Source organism: Mercenaria mercenaria, chromosome 16, assembly GCF_021730395.1.
Source record: "Mercenaria mercenaria strain notata chromosome 16, MADL_Memer_1, whole genome shotgun sequence".
In the NCBI taxonomy this organism is placed as follows: domain Eukaryota; kingdom Metazoa; phylum Mollusca; class Bivalvia; order Venerida; family Veneridae; genus Mercenaria; species Mercenaria mercenaria.
The window spans coordinates 21,081,630-21,096,922 of NC_069376.1; the positions used below are offsets into that span (position 1 = coordinate 21,081,630).

A 15,293-nucleotide genomic window follows, 5' to 3' on the forward strand; every position below is an offset into this window, starting at 1 on the left:
GATTGAACGTATATCGATACGAATACTTTTCTAATATATTGTTGTAAAGGCTTGTACTCTGTATCTTCTATGTGCATATGCAAATGCATGATTACTTCCCCTGATTTTATTAAAAATGGATTTATCTCAGTAAGTATTTATAGGACTTATTCGAAATTTCATTATTGTCATAAGTTTGACTGAGACAATCGGGGAAGATAACTATGGACTGATTTTATGTCAAATTACCTAATTACAAAATGCAGCATTTGAGCCTAGGACCCTCAAACTTGGTATGGAGATTGGCTCTGACTAGTATGTGCCCGTTGGTCAAAAGGGACTGTTACAGGAAAACATTTATCCTGATGATATTTAATGTGTATGCCTATGTGATCTTTGTCAAACCTTGATCTTATCTTTAAGAGAAGAGCAATGGTACTCAGGTGAGCGATATAGGGCCATCATGGCCCTCTTGTTTATTCTATATTCGTAAATTTTGGTCAGAATGTTTGTTATCATCAAGTCTTGGACAAGTTCGTATCTGGGTGATGTGGGGTCAAAAACTAGGTCACTAGGTCAATTCAAAGAAAATGTTTGTTTACACTCAAGATGCCACGTTTTTATGCCCCAGCATCTACTGATGCAGGAGGCATATAGTGATTGTCCTGTCCGTCCGTTCGTTCGTTCGTCGTCTGTCCGTTCGTACGAGGTTAACCAAATGGGACCGTTTCGTCTAGCATCAATACCCCATACTAGAATGACTTGATACTAATGCAGATGTAACCTGTGACCATTCCTCATCTTCAGACATCACCTGACCTCAGTTTGGCCTTGACCTTGACCTCATTTTGGACTTAGGTTGCTTTATATGGGCCATCTCTTGGTTAACCAAATGGGACCGTTTCCTCTAGCATCAGAAACCCCTTACAAGAATGAATTGATACTAATACAGATGTCAACTGTGACCATTCCTCATCTTCAAACATCACCTGACCTCAGTTTGACCTTGACCTTGACCTTGTTTTGGACTCAGGTGCAAAATCTATCGACAAAGATGCCACTGGGGGCATCAAGCGTTTATTGAATGCAGCTCCTTGTTTGGTCCAGTCTTACTGAAAATTTGTCAGAATATTTGTTTCCATGTAATCACTAGGTAAAACATGTTTACACTGTTATGGTGTGTTACACAGGTGAGCGACCTAGGGTCATCTTGGCCCTCTTGTTACATGGATCTTCATGATTAATATTTAATGTTCTCAGGTGGGTGTATTAAGCACCATAGTCCTCATGTTTTTCTTGAGTTATGTATCTATATTAATCTTTATCATTTTACTTTTCATTCAGTAGGAATGATGCATGTAACATACCTTATTAGATTGGAAAAAATTCTAATTAGGCTGAGTATTAACATGGTGACTTTGAAGATAAATTTTTTCTTTGATTTTAGTTCTCCAGTATACGTAAATGTGGTGCACATGAGCACTTATTCATGATGGAAGTGGGACGGAGTGCAGTGACAGGCGTCGGGGAAATTTGGCTAGAAGTAGAGGGTAGTCATGCTGCACAGAACATGCATGATGTTATTCTGTCGTAAGTTCAATTTATAGTCCTTTATGTAGGAATTGGAACTAAAAATAAAAAACTTAAAGTGAGCATTATCTATTTTAGCATCAAAGTACATAGTCTGAAAAAAATATTTCAAATATCATTTTGGATCAGTATGTCCAGAGTTATGTGCCCTTGATTGACCAAATTTGCTATATTTCACTTTGTTTACACTCCAGCATCTTCATTTCATTTATATAGAATGTGTAGGACTTCAAGATTTTAGATAAGTTCGATTATTAGCAAAATCGGGCAGGTTGGTCAAGAGTTGTGAGTATGTGACCTTGATTGACAAAATTTGCTATATTTCCCTTTTTAGCTCACCTGAGCTTTTGTGATCGCTCGATGTCCGTCGTCTGTTGTCTGTCTGTCAACATTTAGCTTGTATATGCAATAGAGGCTGTATTTTGCAACTGCTCTTCATGAAATTTTGTTGGAATGATTACCTTGATGGAATCTAGGCCAGTTTTGAAAATGGGTCATCTTGGGTTAAAAACTAGGTCACTAGGTCAAATCAAAGAAAAACCTTGTGTATGCGACAGAGGCTGTATTTTTTAGCTCACCTGTCACGTAGTGTTTTTATGATCTCATTTTGTCTGTCGTCCGTCCGTCCTTCGTCCTTTAACAATTTCTTGTGAACACGATAGAGACCACATTTTGCAATCAATTTTAATCAAACTTGCACACAATTGTATTAGCATAATATCTCGGTTCCTTTCGGAAACTTGCCAGATCCCATCATGGGTTCCAGAGTTATGGCCCCTTAAAGGGCCAGAATTTGCTATTTTTGGCTTGTGAACACGATAGAGACCACATTTTGCAATCAACTTTATTCAAATTTGCGCACAACTTGTATTGGCATAATATCTCAGTTCCTTTCGAGAACCGGCCAGATCCCATCATGGGATCTAGAGTTATGGCCCCTTAAAGGGCCAAAATTTGCTATTTTGGCTTTTGCTGCCATATAAAGACTTCATTTATGGTTTGATCTGATACAAACTTGCAAAATATAATATCTTCAACAACAATAAATCTTGGATTTCTTGATGAATTTGTCAGATCCAATCATAGATTCAAGAGTTACGGCCCCTGATTGACCCCTGATAGAGCCAAAATTTGTTAATTTTTACCTTGTGAACATGATAGAAGTGACATTTTATTAGCCCACCATCATCAGATGGTGGGCTATTCAAATCACTCTGCGTCCGTGGTCCGTCGTCCTTCCGTCCGTTAACAATTTCTCCTTATCGCATCTCCTCAGAAACTACCAGGGGGATTTTGACCAAACTTTGTCAGAATGATGTATTGGTACCCTAGTTGTGTCCCCCTGAACATCAGACTGGTTCAACAATTTTTGAGTGAGTTATGGCCCTTTGTTTTTTTCTATAATTTACATAGATTTATATAGGGAAAAACTTTAAAAATCTTCTTGTTCAAAACAACAGGGCCTAGGGCTTTGATATTTGGTATGAAGCATCATCTAGTGGTCCTCTACCAAGATGATTCAAATTATTTCCCTGGGGTCTAATATGGCCCCACCCCGGGGTCACAAGTTTATATAGACTTATATAGGGAAAAACTTTGAAAAACCTCTTGTCTAAAACCTAAGGGCCTAGGGCTTTGATATTTTGTATGTGACATCATCTAGTGGTCTCCTACTAAGATTATTCAAATTATCCCCTTAGGGTCAAATATGGCCCCACCCCGGGGGGTCACATGGTTCATATAGACTTATATAGGGAAAAGCTTTTAAAATCTTCTTGTCAATAACCTACAACATTCAGATTTGGACCACATGTATGGTTTTGAGTGGCAAGATGAACCTTGACATTAGTTGACCTTGATTTTGACCTAGTGACCTACTTTCACATTTCTGTAGCTACAGGCTTCAAATTTGGACCACATGCATAGTTTTGTGCACCGAAAAAAACTTTGACCTTGACATTGACCTAGTGACCTACTTTCACATTTTTGAAGGAACAGGCTTCAACTTTGGACCACATGCGTAGTTTCTTGTTCTGAAATGAAATTTGGCCTTGATTTTGACCTAGTGACCTACTTTCAAATTTCTCAAGTTACAGCCTTCAAATTTGGACCACGTGCATAGTTTTGTATACAGAAACAAACTTTGACCTTGACATTGACCAAGTGACCTACTTTCACATTTTTGAAGGTACAAGCTTCAAATTTGGAGCACATGCATAGTTTTGTGTTCCGAAATAAAATTTGACCTTGATTTTGACCTAGTGACCTACTTTCACATTTCTCAAGCTACAGCCTTCAAATTTGGACCACTTGCATAGTTTTGTGTACCGAAATGAACTTTGACCTTAAGATTGACCTAGTGACCTACTTTCACATTTCTGTAGCTACTGGCTTCAAATTTAGACCACATGCATAGGATTGTGTACCGAAACAAACTTTGACCTTGACATTGACCTAGTGACCTACTTTCACATTTTTGAAGGTACAGGCTTCAAATTTGGACCACATGCATAGATTTGTGTTCTGAAATGGAATTTGACCTTGATTTTGACGTAGTGACCTACTTGCACATTTCTCAAGCTACAGCCTTCAAATTTGGACCACTTGCATAGTTTTGTGTACCGAAATAAACTTTGACCTTAAGATTGACCTAGTGACCTACTTTCAAATTTCTCAAACTACAGCCTTCAAACTTGATGCACATGCATAATTTTGTATACAAAGAACTTTGTCCTTGAAATTGATCTAGTGACCTACTTTCACATTCTCAAGCTACAGCTTTCAAATTTGGACCACATGCATGGACCACATGCACAGTATTGTGTACGGAAATGAAATTTGACCTTGAGCTAGTCAATAAGTCTTGAACTTTGGAACACTCAAAAATGGCACAATGGTGGACGCCAAGATCACTCTGTGATCTCTTGTATTTGATTTTACACACTTACAACTTCAGTCTCAATAAGATCTCAGTTCCTTTTGAAAACTGGCTAGATTCCTTCATGGGTTCTGGAGTTACTGCCCCTGAAAGGGGCAAAATTTTCTAGTTTGGCCCTTTCAGCCAAATAGAGTGTTCATTTATGCTTTGATTTGATACAAACTTGCATAGAATGATTATGTTGATGATTTCTAGGCCTGGATCGAAACTAGGTCATGTCAGGTCAAAAACTAGGTCATCAGGTCAAATCAAAGGAAAAGCTCGTTATCAACCTAGAGGCCACATTTATGACCCTTCATGAAACTTGGTCAGAATGTTTATCTTGATCATTTCTAGGCCAAATATGAAACTGGGTCATATGGGGTCAAAAACTAGGGTTACCCCGTCAATTCAAAGGAAAAGCTTGTTAACACTCTTGAGGCCACATTTTTGACCTTATCTTCATGAAACTTGGTCAGAATGTTTATCTTGATGATTCCTAGGCCAAGTTCGAAAGTGAGTTATATGGGGTCAAAAACTAGGTCACCTGGTCAAATCAAAGGAAAAGCTTGTTAACACTCTTGTTCATTTGATGTGCATGAAACTTGGTCAGAATGTTTGTGTGCATAAAATATCAAAATTGGCCCCGCCCCAGGTTCACTTCATTTTACATAGGAAAATCTTCAAAAATTTTCTAAAAATAAACCGGAAGGCCTAGATCTTAGATATTTGACTTGTAGCAGTCTAGTAGACTTCTACAAAATTTGTTCAAATCATGACCCCCCCCCCCCCCCCCCCCCCCCCCCCAAGGGTCAAATTGACCCCGCCCTATGGTGTTACTTGATTGTACATAGAAAAATCTTCAAAATTTTCTAAAAATAAACCAGAAGGCCTAGAGCTTAGATATTTGACATGTAGCATTGCCTAGTGGACCTCTACAAAATTTGTTCAAATCTTGACCCAGCCCAAGGGGTTACTTGATTGTACATAGGGAAATCGTCATAAATTTGCTTAAAATAAACCAGAAGGCCTAGATCTTAGATATTTGATATGTAACATTGCCTAGTAGACTTCTACAAACTTTGTTCAAATCATGACCCCCGGGTTAAAATTGGCCCCGCCCCAGGGGTTACTTGATTGTACATCGGAAAATCTTCCACAAAAATTTCTAAAAATCATCAGTTTGACATTTGAAACATGTAGCTCATATTACTCAGGTGAGCGATCCAGGGTCATCATGACCCTCTTGTTCACTGATCTTCATGAAATTTTGTCGGAATGATAGCCTTGATGAAATCTTGGTCAGGTTCGAAAATGGGTCATCTGGGGTCAAAAACTAGGTCACTAGGTCAAATCAAGGAAAAACCTTGTGAATGCAATAGGGGCTGCAATTTACACAGGATTTTCATAAAATTTAGTCAGAACGGTTGCCTTGATGAAATCCAGGTCAAGTTCAAATATGAGTAATCAGGGGTCAAAAAGTAGGTCACTAGGTCAAATCAAAGAAAAACCTTGTGTATGCGATAGAGACTGTATATTTAGCTCACCTGAGCCTAAAGTGCTCTTGGTTAGGTATTGTGATCACACTGTGTCCGTCTTCCGTGCATGCGTCTGCGTCAAGTCGTCTGTCGTCAACATTTGTGTTTAAACAACATCTCCTCCAAAACCACTGAATGGATTTTGATGAAACTTGGCCATGATGTTCCTTGGGTGGTCCTCTACCAAAGTTGTTTAAACGGTTCCGCTTAGTTGCACATAAGGGGCTGCCAGAGCTAAAAATAGAAAAATCTTCAAACTGAACCAATTTTGAAATAATTTCACACAAATGGTCCTTATGTCACCGTCTACCAAGATTTTTCAAGTTATTCTGATTCATCAAAAAACATGACCGCTAGGGGGCATGGTCACTTTTCCCTGTATGTATATAGTGGAAACTTTAAAAATCTTCTTGTATGAAACTGCTTGCCCGATTTTAAAATAATTTTACACCAATGGTCCTTGTGTGACCCTCTACCAAGATTGTTCAAATAATTTTGATTCGTCAAAAAACATGGCCGTCAGAGGGCGTGGTCACTTTTCCCTATATGTATATAGTGGAAACTTTAAAAATCTTCTTGTGTGAAACTGCTGGCCCGATTTTAGAATAATTTTACACAAATGGTCCTTGTGTGACCCTCTACCAAGATTGTTCAAATTATTTTGATTTGTTAAAAAACATGGCCCCCAGGGGGTGTGGTCACTTTTCCCTATATGTATATACAGTTGAGACTGCCTTAACGACCCCCTGAATTTAGCGACTCCCTGTCATATGCGACCCTATTTTATACTCCGGACGCAATTTACTATTAAAAGAGTCTGAATTAAGCAACCCCCTGCCTTACGCGACAAGCAACTGTGAAATCAGGCTCCCGAATCGATATTTAGACTGTTTTCAGCGACTTTGAGACGCTCCCTCGCAAGATTTTACACGATAGAGTTACCGTTCTTTATCTCGCGTGAAGTTGTTTGAGACGAGAACTTGTTTGTTTACAAAAAAAAGCTGATGAAATTCATAAAAAAAACTGTTTTGACATTCGAACAGCGTGTTAAGGCACTTGAATTGCTCAATTAGGGAAAACCAGTGTATAAAGTCGCTGAAGAATTCGGAGTCGGTGCATGAATTAACTTTATTCCTGGTGAAACAAAAATATGGCGGTATTTAACAGGAAACGACGAAGTTAACACAGATTAAAGATGCAGTCAATAATCGAATAAATGTCAATGAACAATTAGTACACAAAAATATAAATATCATAAACCTCAGTGTGTAAATAGTTCAAATGGAACATTTATATTTTGCTGCTCCCCTTTATTTTCTTGCCAGATCATGAGCTTAAATTTGTTTTATCAACATCATACGAATGATGCAAATTATTTGAAATTTATATTTTATCAATATGCAATTAAAGAAATAGTATTTAATCATTTTCCACTCCTACCTTAAAAGAGGCCAATATATAAGTATCCGATATTCATGTACTTTAATTGGAAAATATATGAAACCAGCGTCATCGTGTTAAGTGAGACTGTTTTAAGAGACTCCCTGTCATATGTGACCTTTTTCGCTGCTTCCCAAAGTCGGTCTCTTAAACAGTCTCGACTGTATATAGAGGAAACTTTAAAAATCTTCTTGTGTGAAACTGCTGGCCCGATTTTAAAATAATTTACACAAATGGTCCTTGTGTGACCCTCTACCAGAATTGTTCAAATTATTTTGATCGTCAGAAAGCATGGCTGCCAGAGGGCGTGGTCACTTTTCCCCATATGTATAAAGCGGAAACTTTAAAAATCTTTTTTGTGTGAAACTGCTGGCCCGATTTTAAAATAATTTTGCACAAATGGTTCTTGTTTGATCCTCTACCAAGATTGCTCAAATTATTCTGATTCGTCAAAAAACATGGCTACCAGGGGGCGTGGTCACTTTTCTTCTCTGAATCAATAATAGCTAGAGCCTTGATATTTGGCGTGTGATATCAGATTTGTAATGTCTACCATAATTGTTCAAAGGACCTCGGACATTTTCCTATTCAGATTGCCTATCCAATTAAGGAAAAAGTGACATAGGGCTAGACTTCTGAAATTGCATAGTAACGATAGTTGAAGACCATTTCTTGATAAATGCGACTTCATTTTACAAGTTTATGAACAAAAAAGAAGACTTTGTAGAGTTTTATCATTCTCTTTTCTATTAAAATATGAACATAAATCATTTCTACATTTTAAACATCTTCCCCCCCAGTGACGCAACAAAATATTTCACATGCCTTTGTAAATAATTATTATATACATATGCAGCAAATGAATTTTACATAAATATTTGCCGCTTACTGCGTGAGCTTCCTAAACATTACATATCTACAGCTTTATTCATTTTTGTAAATATTGCAAGCATAGAAAACACTAAACTAAATAAATAGCGGACATAGAAAGTCAAACTAGAAAGCAGACTGATCCTTATAAGTTTATCTTATGAATTTTTCAATCAGATCTGTTACCTCTTGACAGTCTAAGTCCGTCGATTGAGTGTCATCAGGAATGAGACAACTGCATCTGTCGTAAGTCAAGAACCAAGCAAGTGGCTTAGACATATTACATATATATGTGTCTTCAACGTAAACTTGACAAAGAGATATAGACTGACTAACTTCTATGGGAATAGTGCCACTTTGGTGCAAAATTTTTACCTTTTGTAGGACACAATTGATGCGAACCTAGAATGCATTTTAAGAACATTTGCTTTTATTCGATCCAGCATCCTATACTCTAACAGACCTACACCAGACACCAACTCCTTAACTGACCCAGTTGCTTCCAGAACTAACACTGATGCCCATAGAACTAGTACTGACTCGCCCAGAACTAACACAGACACCCCCAGAATTAACATCAGTTCGCTCACACGTCTGAAACTTATTTCGAAGCCAACCGAAATACTAGTAAGGACCTCAAAGAACTAACACAAACACCCAAAGAATATCAACATAAATGTTGATAATAGCTATTGAAGGTCTGTTCCACTGATATAAAATGCTAAAAGTAAGGCACCCCTGAACCCACAGTGGAATAGGCAGTCTCCTGCACCCATCCGCTTCAACTGAAAAAGGCCAACTACGCCAATGTATGGCCAGCTACACCACTGCATGTATTCAATAATAATCCTCCACATAATGCCGGTCAATATTGTACATGTGTAAATACAGTATAGCCATAGATGTATAGACAACAAACAATAGGCTATGATCAATGCATCAGTTATCATGGGCACTCGTGTGGAAATAACTAAAGTACAGTTATCGGACCAAAAGTTTTGTTCCACTTTTATTTTTTCCTTTTCATTTATTTTTAAAACTGTCAATTAAACTGATAATCTGCATGGTATAAGTTTATTTATTGTGTTAAAATATTTCATAGTAAACATACCTTTAATGCCAATGCTTATTTTAACTAAAAATACACATTTTAAATTTTTCAAAAATATGACCCTTAGCTACAAACTGTTAAGAGTTTCAAGAAAACGAATATGAAATAAAACTATTTTTTGTGACAGTTTGATAGGAATATACTGTAGGCGTACATTTATTAGCGCGGCAAAAATTTAACGCAAACGCAATTTTTGGTGAAATATCTATTTGATGTGTGGACGTGAATTAGCGCTCTCCGCTGAGACTCTCGGAGATTTACGGAGATTCACGGAAATATTCGGAAATAAACTTAACCGTCGGCAATTTTTATGTAATGTGTTTTTGCTGTAATTATACGTCATACTGATTATGAAATCAACTTTTTTCACTGTTAGCGGGCTAAAGAAAGTACGATTTATTTGAAATTATTTACTTATGTGTTATACCGTAAATCTCTTCTTGTATTTAATTATAATAATCTGCGTGTTTTATATTCTGTATACTATTTATAATTGCTGAAATAAAACGAGATTGTCACGCATTTTAATCACTGAATCCCCTTTGTCCTGCATGCATTGTGTCTTAATACAAACGTTCACACCTTTCCGTAAACGAGCGACTGCAACAACGGACATGCCCGAAGGTGATACGGAAATCGATAACAACTTGATCAAATGAGAAAAAACACGAACTACAAGCTTAAATATTTTATTTTGTATGATCATATATTTAAAATAATAATATATGAACAATAAACAGGAATATATACGAACCTTAAAATATTAGCAAGCAGTGTAACTAGTTCAAACTCTCAAGAGTAATTATTTGCAAAAGTTCGAAGAAAACATCATCAAATAAAAATGTACATGAAAATGCTTGGACAAATTAATGTGCGGACATGAATTAGCGCACGTGCGATAGCGCTAGAAGCGCTGTTATTAGTACACAGCTAAAATAAGTAAGCCTACAGTAACTTATTTATCAGTATTTGAAGCCATTATATAAAACTATAAGCTATTGAAGTCAAGAAATAGCATTGAACTTAGGGCAAAATCCCTAGCATAATGTCCGATGTCCTTATTGCCCTAGGTTCAAAAGTGTGTGTGACATGTATATAATACAGGCTAACATAGAAGAAACCTAACTCTGTACTTATACAAACACTTGAAGCCTTGTACACAGGTGAGCGCTTAAGGGCAATGACCCACTTGTTTAATTGATCTTCATGAAATTTGGTCAGAATGGTTGCCTTGATGAAATCTAGGTCAAGTTCGAATATGGGTAATCTGGGGTCAGAAACAAGGTCACTAGGTCAAATCAAAGAAAAACCTTGTGTATGCGATAGAGGCTGTATTTATGTCTCCCACCACACAGTGGTGTGGGAGACATATTGATTTACTCCAGTCTGTGTCTGTCTGTCACAAAGCTTGTCTGCCCTCTTAGTCGTACATTTCTCATCCGATCTTCACCAAACTTGAACAAAATGTGGTTGACCATAAGACCTCGGCCAAGTTCAATAACTAGCCAAATTCGCCCAGGCACTTTTGAATTATGGCCCTTGAATTACTGATTGGGTCCACTCGTCCAGGCCATCTAATTTCCACTCGTCTAAACCATCTATAGAAACTAGACATTTTTCATAGGGGCAGTTGTGGGAGACATGCGCTTTTCTCAAAAGCATCTCTAGTTTTCAATTGATCTTCATGAAATTTGGTCAGAAAGATAGCGTTGATGAAATCTAGGTCAAGTTTGAATATGGGTCATCTGGGGTACTAGATCACTAGCATGGTTCGCACAGGCCTTGAAAAGTCCTTGAATTCGATGGTAGTCCTTGAAAACTCCTTAAAAATGACAAAAACCCTAAAAAATCTGAAAAAGTACTTGAATTTTGAAAAATACTCCATGAATTTGACCTTTCACTCCTTGAAAATATTCTTTCCGTAACTTTGCTTTGCAAAAAGAATTTAAGGCTTAAAATAAATCAGAGAAAATGAAAATAAATTCGTGAAATTGAAGGATCGGGTCACTCGTATGCTATTATAGTGGTCTACGGCCACACTTTATCGATATTACAGAGTGCTATTTCTACTTTATCACCGTTTGCATGTTTCCGTTTCCATTTAAAAAAGTATGGGGAATAATAACTCGCAGTTTTTAGCTATTTGCGAGTGTTTCCAGTGAATTAAAATGGGGAAGAAAAATAAACATGTTTACTCAAGTAAGCGGGAAACAAAAGACGAATATAAACAGTGGCTGAAGCCCTATAGAGCAGACAGAACGAAGTGTATTTGTACATTGTGTGACAAAATTTTGAGGTATCATTAGTAGGAGTGCGCTAAAAAATCACAAGAAAGGCGATAAACCTCAGCAAAATAGTGAATCACATCAATCTAATAATCGAATTACGTCATTTTCAAAGGTGTGACAAGTGATGGTTGTTTTATTTTTGCATTACATAATAAAAGTTGTTCAGATTAGGTCGTGGTTTTGAAGAAAAAATAGTGCTTGAAAAATTGTAAAAAGTCCTTGAAAAGTACTTGAATTTTGTCTCTGATATTCTGTATGAACCATGACTAGGTCAAATGAAAGAAAGTATTTGTTTACACTCCAGATATTTGCTCCAATTTTAATGAAAATTGGTCAGAATATTTGTTTCCATGAAATCACTTGGTCAAACATGTTTACACTGTTATGGTGTGTTTCTCAGGTGAGCGACCTAGGGCCATATTGGCCCTCTTGTTTTACACTCTAGCATCTTCATTTCTTCACCAATCCTAATCATATGTACATAGAATGTGTATGACCTCAAGATCTACATGAGTTTGAATAGGAGCAAAATCGAGCTTGTAGGACCAGAGTTATGTGCCCTTGATTTACAAAAATCATTATATTTTATGTTGTTTACACTTTAGCACCTTCATTTCTTCACCAATTCAAAAGATATTTACATAGTACAGTGAACTCTCGATATCTTGACTTCGTCAGGACCAAGGAAAAAAGTCGAGATATCGAAAAATCGAGATAACCAAAGTAAGGTCAACGTAGGCCGGTAGGTTGGGTAACAAAGTTTCTTGTTGATAAAAATATGTTATTTAGGCCGATAGGTTGAGTAACAAAGTTTTGTGTTGATAAAAATATGTTGTTTTTTTTTTTTGGAAAAAAAAAACTGTATATTTATACAAACACATGTTTTACATATTGATTGGTCATAACTTTCTGAAATGAATCATAAATAAAGTATTTTGCTTTTTGTTTTGTGTTAATTTTAACCTTTGTTCAGCCGATTTCCTAGTTTCTAATTACCTCTATTCACGATATTGTGATATATTTTGTGCAGTGCACATGATGTGAAACTTGCTCATAGGTTGAAACCAACTAAATTTTTTTTCTCCTTTGACCGGTGCATCTCGTCTGATTCATGGAAGAAATATAAACGAAAGTTCTCTTTTATTCCTTTTATTTGAAAATAACATGTTAAAAGAAACAATACAAATTACTCAATCCACGTGTTACACAACTTACGTCACAAACAAACAATTAATGACACATGAGCGCTGGTTGATTGGTTTCAGGTCTTAATTAGGATCATTGTGTGAATTTAACTGAATTACCGCGCGTGTTGTTTTTCGCACATCCGGCTGCAGACGACAACTGAGCAAATACAAGGGCGTGCAGTTTTTCGCACCTCGATTGGCAGACGATAAACGTCTACTCGAGATAACCGATGTCAAAATACAGTAAATTTTCAAATTGGTAACTGAAAATTTAGTCGAGATACCGAAAAAATTAAAATAAAAAAATCGTGATATCCGTAGTTGATTAATATAAAATAAGAAGGATAAAAATCGGGACCGGGAAAATCCGCTCGATATATCGAAATATTGAAATAACTGAAGTCGAGATATCAAGATTTGACTGTATATGTATTGCCATATTGTCTTGGATGAGTTCAATTTTGAACAAATCCAGACAAGTAGGACTAGAGTTATGGGCCCTTGATTTTGCAAAAAATGCCCATATTTTTAGCTCGACTATTCAAAGAATAGTCTAGCTATTCTACTCACCCTGGCGTCGGCGTCGGCGTCACACCTTGGTTAAGTTTTTGCATGCAAGTACATACAGCCATCAATTAAAGGCATATAGCTTTGAAACTTATTTTTTCTTTTTCTAGGTTAATTACCAACATCTCTGGGTCAAGTCCCATAACTCTGATATGTATTTTGAGCAAATTATGCCCCCTTTTAGACATAGAAAATTTTGGTTAAAGTTTTACATGCAAGTTATTATCTCCAAAACTAATGCAGATATTGATTTGAAACTTCACATGTGTCTTCGGGGTTATAAAACTAGTTGATAGCAGCAAGTCCCATAACTCTGACCTTCATTTTGGCCAAATTATGCCCCCTTAAGGACTTAGCAAATTCTGGTTAAAGTTTTGCGTGCAAGTACATACAGCTATTACTAAAAGGCATATAGATTTGAAACTTATTTTTAGCTCACCTGTCACAAAGTGACAAGGTGAGCTTTTGTGATCGCGCGGCGTCCGTCGTCCGTGCGACCGTGCGTCCGTAAACTTTTGCTTGTGACCACTCTGGAGGTCACATATTTTGTGGGATCTTTATGAAAGTTGGTCAGAATGTTCATCTTGATGATATCTAGGTCAAGTTCGAAACTGGGTCACGTGCCATCAAAAACTAGGTCAGTAGGTCTAAAAATAGAAAAACCTTGTGACCTCTCTAGAAGCCATATATTTCAAAAGATCTTCATGAAAATTGGTCAGAATGTTCACCTTGATGATATCTAGGTCAAGTTCGAAACTGGGTCACGTGCCATCAAAAACTAGGTCATTAGGTCTAAAAATAGAAAAACCTTGTGACCTCTCTAGAGGCCATATATTTCACAAGATCTTCATGAAAATTGGTCAGAACGTTCACCTTGATGATATCTAGGTCAATTTCGAAACTGGGTCACGTGCCATCAAAAACTAGGTCAGTAGGTCAAATAATAGAAAAACCTTGTGACCTCTCTAAAGGCCATATTTTTCATGAGATCTGTATGAAAGTTGGTCTGAATGTTCATCTTGATGATATCTAGGTCAAGTTGGAAACTGGGTCACGTGCGGTCAAAAACTAGGTCAGTAGGTCTAAAAATAGAAAAACCTTGTGACCTCTCTAGAGGCCATATATTTCATGAGATCTTCATGAAAATTGGTCTGAATGTTCAGCTTGATTATATCTAGGTCAAGTTCGAAAGTGGGTCACTAGCCATCAAAAACTAGGTCAGTAGGTCAAATAATAGAAAAACCTTGTGACCTCTCTAGAGGCCATATTTTTCATGGGATCTGTATGAAAGTTGGTCTGAATGTTCATCTTGATGATATCTAGGTCAAGTTCGAAAGTGGGTTATGTGCTGTCAAAAACTAGGTCAGTAGGTCAAATAATAGAAAAACCTTGTGACCTCTATAAAGGCCATATTTTTCATGGGATCTGTATGAAAGTTGGTCTGAATGTTCATCTTGATGATATCTAGGTCAAGTTTGAAACAGGGTCATGTGCGGTCAAAAACTAGGTCAGTAGGTCTAAAAATAGAAAAACCTTGTGACCTCTCTAGAGTCCATACTTATGAATGGATCTCCATAAAATTGGTCAAAATGTTCATCTTGATGATATCTAGGTCAAGTTCGAAAGTGGGTCACGTGCCTTCTGAAAGTAGGTCAGTAGGTCAAATAATAAAAAAACGTTGTGACCTCTCTAGAAGCCATATTTTTCATGGGATCTGTATGAAAGTTGGTCTGAATGTTTATCTTGATGATATCTAGGTCAAGTTTGAAACTGGGTCAACTGCGATCAAAAACTAGGTCAGTAGGT

At 37.0% G+C, this 15,293-nt stretch overlaps 1 protein-coding gene across 5 annotated transcripts in view; it reads left to right on the forward strand.

Moving 5' to 3' along the window:
* The window catches only part of LOC123540115 (insulin receptor substrate 1-B-like), a 164,924-nt gene that overhangs the window by 64,603 nt on the left and 85,028 nt on the right, over positions 1–15,293 (forward strand). For all 5 annotated transcript variants that reach the window (XM_053526335.1, XM_045324910.2, XM_053526337.1 and 2 more), the window contains one exon: positions 1,427–1,569. In XM_053526335.1, coding sequence (XP_053382310.1) covers positions 1,427–1,569 — 143 coding nt within the window. The remainder of the gene's footprint in view (positions 1–1,426; positions 1,570–15,293) is intronic.